The 12,845-nt window shown below is 35.3% G+C and overlaps 1 protein-coding gene across 1 annotated transcript; it reads left to right on the top strand.

The window, feature by feature from the left end:
• The first annotated feature begins 4,445 nt into the window (after positions 1 to 4,445).
• NUDT18 (nudix hydrolase homolog 18) lies at positions 4,446 to 6,389 on the top strand. Its single transcript, XM_089149287.1, has 5 exons — positions 4,446 to 4,543; positions 4,705 to 4,834; positions 4,934 to 5,017; positions 5,136 to 5,264; positions 5,387 to 6,389. The coding sequence occupies exons 1-5, from the start codon at positions 4,473 to 4,475 to the stop codon at positions 5,546 to 5,548; spliced, it is 576 nt and encodes a 191-aa protein (XP_089005413.1). The 5' UTR covers positions 4,446 to 4,472; the 3' UTR covers positions 5,549 to 6,389.
• Positions 6,390 to 12,845: the final 6,456 nt, after the last annotated feature.

Below are 12,845 nucleotides of genomic sequence, written 5' to 3'. Positions count from 1 at the left end.
AATAATTATCCTTTACATATAACATATTGGATTGATATTGGTTTTGAGCTTTCTTTTCATACTCTGTGGGTTGTAGACTCTGGATGTGTTCAAGAGGATTGATGTGGCAGCCTAATCTAGAGTGACATAACGTAAAAATAGAAAAATATTGGAACTAACAACTTTTCGTCACAGAAAAAGAAAAGAAAAAATCAAATTTGTCATCGTTAGGCACCAAACTAAGAATACATAGACAAACCAAAAGGTGTGTTTGGAGTGGAGAACTATTACATATATCATCAAAGAAAGTCGAAAACTGTGACCTTGTCTTATAAAGTTGCTTATATTATTTATTTTTAACTCCGATCATCTGATGAATTTCTACATGTGTGATAACTCAAAATTGTTGACCATCCAAGGAAGATGTTAGAACTAACAAATTGGTCATCATTAAAAAAAATTTGTCATTGTTAAGCAACAAAGTGAGAATATATAGACAAACTCCTAGAATGATAGATTTTTTTGGGAAATCTTGGGTAATTTTTGACTTAATTATAAATTAGTTTCTTGTAAGTGGCTTTCCGAGGGGTGAAACATTCTAGAGTGGGGGGCTATAACATATATCACCAAAGAAAGTTAGCTAGAAACCTGTGACATTGTCTTATAAAGTTGTTTATCTTGTTTATCTCATCTATAACTCCGATCATCTAATGAATTGCTACGTGTGTTGATAACTCAAAGTTGTATTGTTATTAGTTGTTTATTTCTAAGAGGACATCTTTTCTGTACTAATTCTTTGAAACACGTTAATTGAAGATCAAATTGTATCTATTGCTCATCCCATCAATAATGCAAATTAGGTCTAAAAGCTTTAGTATTTTTTCTAAAAGGATATGTAAGAATTACATTCAACCAAAATGTTTTTTGGTTATGCAGATATATTTTCTCAAGATGAAAAGCGACCGTCAGACATGTTAGACACTCCACCCGCCATGCCAAATTAACATGTATGTGAAATTAATATTAATAATAACTAGGAGTGCTTAGGTGATTCTATGATGTTTGCTTATAACACCCTAGCCGACCATCAAATTGGATAATCTCATTTTCCATGGCTTTAAAAAATAGGGAGCCATTAAAATGAGTGGCTGAAGATGTCATGAGTGATGTAAGGAAAATTTTAGCTAAGACTTTATATCAATATGCATACATCATTATATTGACGATTGATAATGTATAGATGAAAGTAAGATAAAAATATTCTTATAGAAAAAAAAAATGACCAATGCTTCATAGTATTGTTAAGCATAAGAGTTTAATTACTCAAAATAGTTGGCAATTAGCTGATGTGGCACAAATGGATGTAACGACACCGGCTTATATAAAGTTAAACAACATCTTGTTTCCTTACATGTATCATTTTAACTTCCAATCCCGTTGGAACCAAAATGAATTACGGTATATATATATATATATATATATATAATTATCCATTGAGGATATAGGAAAAGTGTCTGCGTAAGAAATTCAATTTGAAAAAAAAAAAAATCTACGTTTATTTACACATTTCCCAAGAAAAGAAAAAAAATAAAAATTGATGACGTTTTTTTTAACGGAAAAGAATGAAATTTTACTGAAGAAACTGACGGGAGAAAAACGTCGGTGAGCAGAAAAAACAATAAAAACATAACGAAAAAGTAAAATTGATGACGTTTATATTAATATAAATTTTCAAAGACGGGAAATTTGCTTTTTATCTAAAATAATTAACTATTGCATTCAAATAGCTGACTCTGTCGTATTTATCAGCCTGGGATGAAAAGGCCCTCCTCATGTTTCATGAACAAAACACGCACTATCAAATTGACGCTGACAAATGAAACCTTCATGCACAGCTAAAAGTCGATTAACCGTGTTTTTATTATTATTATTATTATTATTATTATTATTATTATTATTATTATTATTATTATTATTATTATTATTATTATTATTATTATTATTATTATTAATGTTGTTGTTATTTTGGAGTTGAGTTTCATTCAAACTAGTTTACGTGCATCTCGGATACATTTCTAAAAAGTTATTAAAATATAAGGTAGAGTTTTGCCTAAACCTTAAGAGGATTTATAAGTTTAAGATGGTATTAGTTTCATAAAGTCCTCAATTAGGTACATTGACTTGTTTGAAACAAATGTCAAACTATATTGTTTAGAGATTCAAATTCTCAACTTGGTACTATGTGGCGTTCATATGGAACTTGTTTTATTTTTGGTAATGAAGTCGTATTTATAACGGCTATGTTGAGGAAACAAGAGAACAAAACGCTTGAATCCAAGGATCGGATATAGGCCATTCAGTCGTAACCGTAACTGATTGGGCCCTCTTAGCTAGTTGGTCAGCAACATGGTTGCACCTCCTAGAAACATGAAAAAACTTACAATCCAAAAAACAGCCACCAAAATGACAAATATCATCAACAATGGGTTGAATGTCGTAGGCCACAGAGTGTCTTCTTTGATGAATGGATAGAAGTATAGAACTAGGTCCAAAGCATCTGATTTCACGTGCACATAGTCCACGCCTTCAGCCAAAGCATATAGAATGCCTGATCGCATAGCAAGGGCTTCTGCCATTAATGCCGAAGAGGCTACTTCAAGTTCTGATACAACAAATATCGGGTGCTCATATAGAACTTGTTATGGTAAAAGTTTTGGGTTTGGATGTCTTCAAATTTTACAGGTCCATATAATATTGTTTGATAGTATTTGTAATTTAAAACAGATATCAGGTTGATTATTATTTATACAAAGATAAATTTGTAATTATATAAAAATTAACGTTTTGGGTTTTTTATAAATAAATAATATATGTAAATTAATCTAAGTAACAAGGGGAAAGGCAAATAATAATACTTGGTAAAGTGGGACAAGGATGAGGTTTCAAAGAGATTTGTGGTATAAGTAAACTTGTAACTTAACACTTGTGTATAGATGATTGAGCATTGTGTCCCCCAGTAGTGAAAGGTAATGACAACGACTTATACTGGTTACAACGACTTATACTGGTTATGATAAGTTAAGTGAGTGAACTAAAACTTCTACCATCTAAAAACCTAGGTACGGATGGAGAATGGAGATGGAGACAGATCTGGATCTGGATCCTCACCCCGTCGGAGTAGTACAGAGTGCTCCCCGACGGGTTTTTGACCACACAAAACGTGGGGCCCACGGGTAAAATTTTAAAATTTTTTTTTGTGTTTTTTCAAAAAATATTTTTCACCGTGGGCCTCACTCACCGTGGGCCTCACTGCTTTGTGTGGTTAGAAACTGTCGGAAAAGCACTTTGTGCTCCCAGTTGGGAGAGCTGATTCGAACTCGATGGAGACCCACTTAAAAAAGGCGTTACAATTTAATGTTGCGAAAATTACGCAAGTGTTACAACTTACAAGATGGGTCCGCGCTGGACCACATTCGAGGCTGGTCGGACCAACTTTTGGTCGGACACAAAAGTTCATTACGGACCGATTAGAAGTACGGCTTAGTGGACACCTTGACAAAGTTACCAATCTTTTTTTCTCCATAACGGGGCTGACGTGTCATCACGATGCTTGCTTTTGAAGCCACAGAAGATAGATAATAATTGGTCGTGAGGCAAACGGTGAATAGTGGGCACGGCACACGTAGATTGACAGAGACTAGAGCGAAGCGAAAGCAAGCAAAAGCTGCAATTTGCAAACACTTTTTTTTTTTTTTTTGGTAGAAATTTGCAAACACACAACAACGCAAAAGATAATTAGTTAAAAATGGAAAGAAAAACAGGACGGAGAAATTTGTGGGACCCCGTGCAGCGAAAGCTACGTGACGCGTCAGTTAGGCGTGAGATGATGCGGCAGGTATCGTTTGGAAAGTGGGCCCGCCGAGAGCGCATACACGGCTTTCTTTCTTTCTTTCTTTCGGGCATGCGCATGAGCAGTAAGCATTATAGCACTGACCTCACGAGTCCACTCGGATACGTAGACCGTCACTCTGAGATTTTATTTTATTATTTTATTATTCAATTATTTTTAAAGTAATTATTTATTTATTTATTTCCATGATGAATGGTTCATGCGGCTCTTGTTGGCACATCCACTCTGCTATTAAAAGGGGGCGAAGGCAACCGCTCTTTCACCTTATCCGGGAAGAAGAGAAGCACAACAACACTCCTCTTCTTATCTTAACTCTTAACCACCACCACCATAACTCCTCTCTTTCTCTTCTTCTTCTTCTTCTTCTTCTTCTTCTTTCTTGCCGTTTCCTTCTGATTTTTCCAGGAATAGGTCCAACGGTAATCAACACTCACCGAACATTCAGTGATACCTAACCGCTAATCAAGGGTTGATCATACAAAAAGTGCAAGGGTTTCTTCTCTTCCCAATTGCTCTTTCCTGCTAAACCATTCCGCTTTACATTCCCAGTATTCTCTCTCTCTCTCTCTGCAAATCTTGAAACATGGTTTCTTTGGTTTCTCGCACCGGAAGACACTTGCAACGCTACAGGGATGGCCGTCGCCTTGTAGTTGGGTACGGATTGTTTCTTACCCTTTCCTTTCTTGGTTCTTAATTGTCTTATTTGCTTGAAATGGGTTTTGTCCGTTCCAGATTTTCCTGTAATTTCTCCGCTAGAATAATAAAAATTTCAGACCTTGGAATCTAATGTTGATGGGCATTTTCAATTTCTACAGATGCATTCCTTACAGATACAAGAGCGGAGAACATCCTCCATGTGAGAGTACTAATACCATTGGTGATGAAGGCGAACTGGAGATCCTTGTAATTACTTCACAGAAGGGTCAGGGCATGTTGTTCCCAAAGGTACTAAACCCCCCAAAAGTTACTCAAAAGGATCTAAAATTGAAGTTCTGGGCTAATGTCGCTCATGATATCATTTTCTTCTCTTAATTAATTCATCAGGGAGGTTGGGAAACAGATGAGTCAATCGAAGAAGCAGCCTTGCGAGAGACGTTGGAGGAGGCCGGTGTGATAGGGAAAGTTCAGGTCAGTGTAATTTCATTCCTTTCAAAAGTTGCCTGTGATGCATTACAAGTATTTGAGTTATCTGGGACTATCTGTATCTGACTTTCTTTTACTTGGTTTTTTTTTTTTTCTTTTGCAGAGTAAGATTGGTGAGTGGTCTTTCAGGAGCAAGAGGTATAACACAATCTATGAAGGTGTCATGTTCCCTCTGCTAGTTAAAGAGCAACTTGACCTTTGGCCTGAAAAGAACCTTCGCCAAAGGAAATGGGTAAGTTTAATTACTCAGATTTGCATCTTTCTTCCATCATCAGTAAAGAAGAATGAAATCCATTTGTTTTAATCGAACTTGTGTGGTTCTGATTTTGATTTAAAATCCTTCTTGTGTTACAGATGACCGTGGCTGAGGCTAGAGAAGTGTGTCAACATTGGTGGATGAAGGAAGCACTAGACAGACTGGTACGACGCTTGATGCAACTACCAGAGGAAGAAGACAAATTAAGATTATCAAATTCTTTAAGCAATGAAGAAGTAGGACCTTGTGCTGTAAGCTAGATTACGAACTAGAGAAGAGGGAGAAGAGAAGGAAGCTCTGTAGTTTTTGCCTATAGCCAGAAGCCATCTTGTTTCTTAGCAATAGTCGGCGTAAAAATTACTCTTTGCTTGCTTGCTTGCTTGCATTGACCTGACCTATTGGTTCATGTACAACAAACAAGATGGTTGTTGGGAAATTCACTTGTAATTTCCAATTGCAGTGCAGGTTAGAATTTTTCAGGTTTTCTTTGGACTCCTCGGAAACCAATGAGGGATCAGGTTTGATCCCAAAAAATCAAGTTGTACATACAGACATGATGATGTCTACTTTTTGAATGAAATAAAAGTTCTGAATTTTCCGTAAATGGTTTTGAAAGTGTGCACAGTTGAAATTTGAGGCGAATTGGTACTGGTTTATTATCCGAATTATGAATCTATGGCTCATGAAGAATATCAGAAATGATAGGCTGGGTCGTTGCAGTCTCCAACAACCAGAGGCTCTGGGGATTGATTGGGTTTGTTGTTGTTGTTGTTGTTGACGGAGGAGATAATTTCCCTGTTGAAAGTCAACACGGATCGGATCATTCATTAAATTAAATGGATTGGGTAAAGCTGCTAAGCAAGAACAGCCGCACAAGACCGGGCCTGCATAGCCATGTGAAATTCTGAAATCTTTAAACACCATATACGGAATCTGGCGGTGGTGGTAGACAATGGCAAGTGGGAACTCCATTGAATCGCGCCGCATTTAAAGGCCTTCTAGAGAAGAGAGAAATTGTAGGAGGAGAAGAAAGAAAGAGACCTGTACGTAGGCCTTGGACCTTTTCTTGGTTTCAGAAAATAGTAAAAAGATGCTGTATGATCAAAGGTTTCTGAGTTGGCAATGATCTATTTTTTTTTGACAAAAAAAAAATAAAAAAATATTATATTAGAGCCTCCAGTGTAATACTAGAGGAAAGATAAGTCTCGTTTACAAAATTTGCTGGTGGGTACTGCTACCAAACACGGTTTAAATGATTTTGATTTTTTTTTTGTACTACGGGCTAAGAAGTCAGCATTACCATTACAAGTCTTGATAATATAACGAAATTGATCATACTAACGGGTGCTATAAAATTGCAAAATATTCTGGACATCCATCACTGGACCAATGAAGGATGACAGCCTGAACCTAAATGGCTGGGAGACAATTAGAATCGAAAACAACTGAGTGATATGAAGACGTAAAACTGTATATAAGATGTCTCGAATAGCTTCAAGTTCCATAGTAGGGACAGATAAACCAAAATTCAAGGTGGATTGAAACATGACAAATTGGCCTGTGGAACCCCATATGACAGCTTTTGCCTGCATGTGATGTGACGCGATCCCAAGTTGCATCGAAAAATACTAGAAAGCTAGTGTGAAGTGGAGTAAAGCCTTTAAGTACCAAAATCATTGGCTTCAAGAGGAGGTGAATGACGCAGTCCAGCTGCATCCAATGGAGAGAGCGTACCAGTGAAGTTCAAACTGTAACCTTGATAACCAAGCAATAGTATTTGTAAGGAAAGACTGTTGGTCATTAAATAGAAAAATATTGAGAGTAACCCATATAACCCAACAAAGCAAACTAGTTAATGTATCAACATGAGGTAGCATGCCTGAGATGCTGAATTTTGCTACTAGAAAGTGCAACCAATCATGAATCCTAGTACCACAAAAGACAGATGTATCAAAACGTAATGAAGCAACTTGCCACCAAACGCAACAATATACATCATCCATTTATCAATATGAATAGGTTGCCAATTTTTTTTTATCGATATGTATCGTCCAATTTTGACAAAAAAAAAATTAAGTAATATTAAATGAAAATGATATAACACCTTAGCAATATCATATTTGGGGTACAGTGTCTTGTATCCGATTAACGTAGCTGAAGGCTGGTCCAAGAATCCTATTCAAGTTATACTTGAGTATTTAACACTTTAGTTAGTTTGAGTTTAGTAATATAGATTTGTAAATTTTTATGGAACCACAGTGTCATCTTATCTAGATCTGCTTTCTGGTCTTGTGAAACTCCTTCAGGTAGATATCACGTAATTTTTCTTTTTCTGTGTTGGGCTGTAGGTCCTTTTTTTCTTTGGGTGTTTCACCTCGTTTATGTACCCAAAAAAAAAAGATTCGTAAATTTTTATGCAATTGCTTTTTAAAACGGTGTTGTAAAGACAAATGTTCCTTTCTTTTTTCATAGTAAAGTAGATGTCTTTCATTTCACCATGAGGTCCATGACACCATGAACATATCAAATGGAACTATCATGATTCATTGATTACCAAGAAAAAAGAAGGCTTGACATCAAGCCCTCAACGAATGTAAACCAATCTTGCATCTATTTTATTAGGATAAATTACATAAAGACTTCTTATGTTTGCGGTCAATTATATTTATTATTCTTGAAAAAATTGAATACACCCCCCTACCGTTACAGCAAAGCTGCCCATTTATAGATTTCAATTCTTAACAGCAATGATATATCCATTATTGATTTATTAGGAACTGTACATATAATTGATTACAAACAAGAGGGACTATATGTAATTTGTCTATTTTATTATTGAAGATCTAAATAAAAGGAAATTTTTATACAAAGCCATGTGTAGTTTTGAATCAATCAAAGGATGGATCATGGCCAAAGGAATCTATTGAATACATAGAAATTTTTAGGCTCATGATTAAGATGTGAACACAAGCACAATCTACCCACCGTTGTGTGCTTTTGTTTTATCCTCGAATAAATCTGAAGAGTCGTGGAAAAACTTATGACTTAAGATATATCATCAAATTTGACAAATCTCTTACAAAATCAAGAATTTGGTAAGAAAAGAATCTGTTAAAATAATATTTAAATACACCATCCCATCCATGAAACAATTATTTTGTATGATAAATTGACAAGTAGAGGTTCAACCAAATGTGTATAACATTGAAAATATTGGATGTGAAATAGAGAAGATTCTAGATAGAGTTCTAGAATATTGAGATGTTGAATTTTAAGCAAAAAAATGTATTTTTTTTCTTTCTTGGTACGAAGCAAATATTTGTCGAATCTATAAAACATAAGAGTTTCCGACTTTATATAAGTTGTGATCATTTAATTAGGATAACATTGAATTAATATTGAACTATTTACACAAAAACATTCGAAACTGAACCGAACCAGATTCTATTGTTTATTAAATTAATAGAAAAAATTATAAGAATCACATTGCAAGGTTGTTCGGATAATGAGCAACATCTCTTAGTGAAGAAGTCGTGAGTTTGACTCTTGCTAATGTTATATGCAATATCTCCAACTCTATATATTACACATTTATACAAAAATTGGGGGTAAAAATTATAAGAACCCAAACTAAGATAAGAAAACAAAATAAAACCAAAATATTGATTCAACTTTGGAGAATGAGCAAGGTTAGATCGTTTTGAGCTGGATTCAAAGGAGGTTAAACCGTTAAACCATAAACAAATTTTGGACTACATGCCAATTTTTAATCTAAATTCAACACCATTGCTGCTGTTGTGAATGTTATGTTTCACCCAAGTGGCATGTTCCAGTATAAAGGAGGACAAATCGTAATGAACGTTTCGCACTCATTATTCTCATGACAAGCACACCAAAATTGCTACAGAGAACATATTTAGCTCATGACTCGTTTCATCTGTTGTTTCAATAGAATTGTGAATTTGTATTCAGAAATGAGGTTGTTAGTAGTTGCCCAGGTATAACAACTTATACGTGGTATTTTAGAGTTAAAAAAGAAGAGAAATACAGCAAGAAAATCCAACAATGCTTGCTTGTTTGCATGATCCACGAAGCAAGAAAATCAAAATGGGGCTTGTTTGCATGATCGATGAACTTCAATAAAGATAAGAGAAAGTATTGCAGAAAGATCGAATTTGATTCATAAACAAAACCAAGACATAGTCCAGACACCTAAATTGGGGAACACACAAATCAACGAAGCATCAGTTTAAACAAGATTTTTTTTTGTCAGCTCTGTTTCTGCATTTCTGTGTGAATTTTACCTCAGAAACTCCTAAATCTTCTCTAAAATCATATAATGATATTTGAAATCAAGGACTTCAGTGGGGTTGTTATTCATGATTAACCAAGGATTCAGGACAGGCGTTGGTGGCTTCCAAATTTATCCCTGAATTCAGAACAGCAACCAAAAAAAAAACAAAATTGATTTTGGGGGATATAGAGAGAAAGGTAATGACGAATTCCTAACAAGAGTTTGAAAAGTTGGATTGGCGGAGTTATGAGTATATTTGGCCTACAATCTGTTATTTCCACCTAACATTGATCGTTTCTTCATAACCAGTTTCCTATATTTCCGTTTCTGATCCATATCTTCAAACTCTCTGTATTGCGTTTTCTGTTGTTGGGATGAGGAGTCTTCTCTGTCTAAAATTCATCAACATGAAACCTGCATGTATTTTTAATTTAGATGAGTTCTAATGGCTTATGATATACAAGGAAAAAACAAGGTAAATCGTTTTCTTGAAGCTTTTTCCCCAATCCAATCCCACTCTTCTCTGTCTCTCTTCTTACATCTGGAAGTAATCCCATGACAGGAAACTGTGCTCGAGCTCAGAATCTCCATGCATTGTGAAGCATGCGAGAGAACAGTAGCTAAGACTGTCTCTAAAATCAAAGGTATCAAAGTTAATCATCTCTTCCCTTAAGTTATGAATAGGGTTTCTTTTTTTATTCCGATTTGAAGAGAAAATAATGTGAAAATCAGGGGTGGAAAAGTTTACAACGGACATGAAAAACCAGAGAGTTACCATAATGGGTGACATTAATCCTAAGAAGGTCATGAAAAAGCTTAAGAAGAAAACTGGGAAGAGGGTTGAGATTGTTGGGGAGAAGCACAATTCTGGGAAAGGAGACTCTCCAAGGCAGAGTTCTTACAATGCGTTGTTTGGTGATCAGTGTGATGAAGTATTTACTATGTTTAGTGATGAAAATCCCAATGCCTGCTTCATTATGTAGGGGAGAGATGGATGAATTCATTAAAGAATTTCCACCTTCACATGCAGGAGTAAGAAGCCTTTTCCTTCAGAGATTTTCACAACTAGATCAGTTGCAATAGATGATCAGGAAACCATCTTCCTTCTAGGCTTCTACAGATGATCCTAATTTTTTTATGCTTTTTTTGAGACTAGTTCGGAAAATTCCAAACTTCGATTAAAATTGTTAAGAACCAATTTAATACTCCATTCCATGTTTTCAATTGGTTTCTTCTACAAGATGACAAAGTACAATTTTGCTGGAGGGAAAAATGGCGCTCCTTAATTATTTAGCATTTAATTAGAAAATTGAGGGCGCTTTTGGTCGATTGAGTCTTGTCTGGCTACTCCGGTTGATTCTTAGTGCTGAACCAAATGCAGAGATTAATTGTGCTTGACTTGGCCAGGCCTTCGATAACTACAAGGTGACCTATGATATATAATTAACTTTGATTAATATTAAATGAATACCAAAAAATAAGAAAAAAAAAAAAAGAAAAGAAAAAAAAAAAAACACAAAAAACACAAAAAAAACCACACCCCCAAACAAAAAAAAAAAAAAAAAAAAAAAAAAAAAAAAAAAAAAAAAAAAAAAAAAAAAAAAAAAAAAAAAAAAAAAAAAAGGAAGGGGGGAAAAAAAAAAAAAAAAAAAAACATAAAAAAAAAAAAAAAAAAAAAAAAAAAAAAAAAAAAAAAAAAAAAAAAAAAAAAAAAAAAAAAAAAAAAAAAAAATAATAAAATACTCTCTACTCTCTTAAAAATATATTTTTTTTTTTTTTTTTTTTTAAAAAAATATGACCAAAAAAAAAAACCCACCCCCCCCACCCCAAAAAAAAAAACAAAACACCACAAAAAACAGGGGGAAACAATTAAAAAAAAAAAAACCTGTTTTCATCTGGACCCCTGAGGTTTGGTCCATGTCACTTTTAGTCCAAAAAAAGTTCATCTTTGCATCTGGCTCCCCTGTGATTTGAGAAATGATAAAATAAGGACACATCATAATTTTGATGACCAAAATGCCCTTTCTGATGTAACGGACATTTCGAAATTACAATTACAATCTTTTCATTTTATATTCATGGATTTTAAGATTTCAAATTTACAAAAGTATGCCCTTGGTTTGGAACTCAATGAAATCGAAGGAAATAACACTAAGACGCTCAGGCGTTGCAACTTGCAGGAGAGTGTAGGGACTGGAGCTGTAGGAGGAATGAACTGTATTCCGTTGAGGAGGTAACTCCGGGTATTGATCTCCCATGACGATTCCTGGTTCTGGTTACCTGGTGGACAATGAAGCGACCTGCTTGCCGTGCACGCCTGAGGAAGAATACTGAAGGTTATCTGGAAGGTTCGACGTGAAACCTTTGTTGTTGACGAAGAGAATTAAAAAATTGGAAAAGACGTCAAGAATCTGAATCCTTCTCTGTCAATTATCCCACTAAGAAAGCTATTTCTCAACTTAAGGTTTTTTCTTTTTTGTTTTTGGGAACTTTTTCCTACGTGATTCAAACTTTCTCTTTATTCTTTTCATAGGTAGTGCAGGAACTGTTCATTCCAATGGTTCTTCATTTGAAAACAGAGGAAAACAATGAACGAACTTTGAATATATCAATTGGCCATTAACGATTGCTATTGAGGAGCATGATCAAAGACCAAAAAAGTTGTGTAATTAACAGAATCAAAATACGGACCCAATTTAATATGCTAATGCTTGCAAAATCCGACATCATCATTATCAATGACTTGAGAACTAGGCGATTGTGGAGCAGTCTAAATGACAAACATGGTGGGGTCATGTTGTTCAAGGATTATTATTCGGCGTGCATTTGCCGGTGAATACTGAAGCCGGAACCGAACCGGTGAAGGAGTTGAATTGGATATTTAAGAAGGATAGACCAGCCATGGTTAGCACCGCAGTTGGAAACTCGCTGGAGAATTTGTTGTTGCTAAAATCAATCTTGTAAAGGTAGAAAAGCTGGGAGATCTTTGGGGAAATCGTGCCGGTGAAATTGTTTGAGTTGGCGTGGAAGACGACGATGTCAGGGAGAAAGTCGAGGAAGCCTTCGAGGATTGGAGAGGCAAGTCCGAAGCCGTTAAAGTCGACGGCGGCGAGTGTGGTGGCGCTGTTGTTGTCGAGTGGGTGGTCACAGAAGAAACCTTTGTACCCATGTTTTGGTGATGCCGAGAGGATCGGATGCAATGGTTTTCTTCAATTTCATTGAGTTCCAACCAAGAGCAATTTTTGTAAATTTGAAATCTTAAA

Source organism: Hakea prostrata, chromosome 3 (assembly GCF_041222555.1).
Source record: "Hakea prostrata isolate BN-2017 chromosome 3, UWA_Hpros_2, whole genome shotgun sequence".
Taxonomy (NCBI): Eukaryota; Viridiplantae; Streptophyta; class Magnoliopsida; order Proteales; family Proteaceae; genus Hakea; species Hakea prostrata.
The sequence above is the reverse complement of the archived record's forward strand: the minus strand, read 5'-3'. Positions and strand labels throughout refer to the sequence as shown.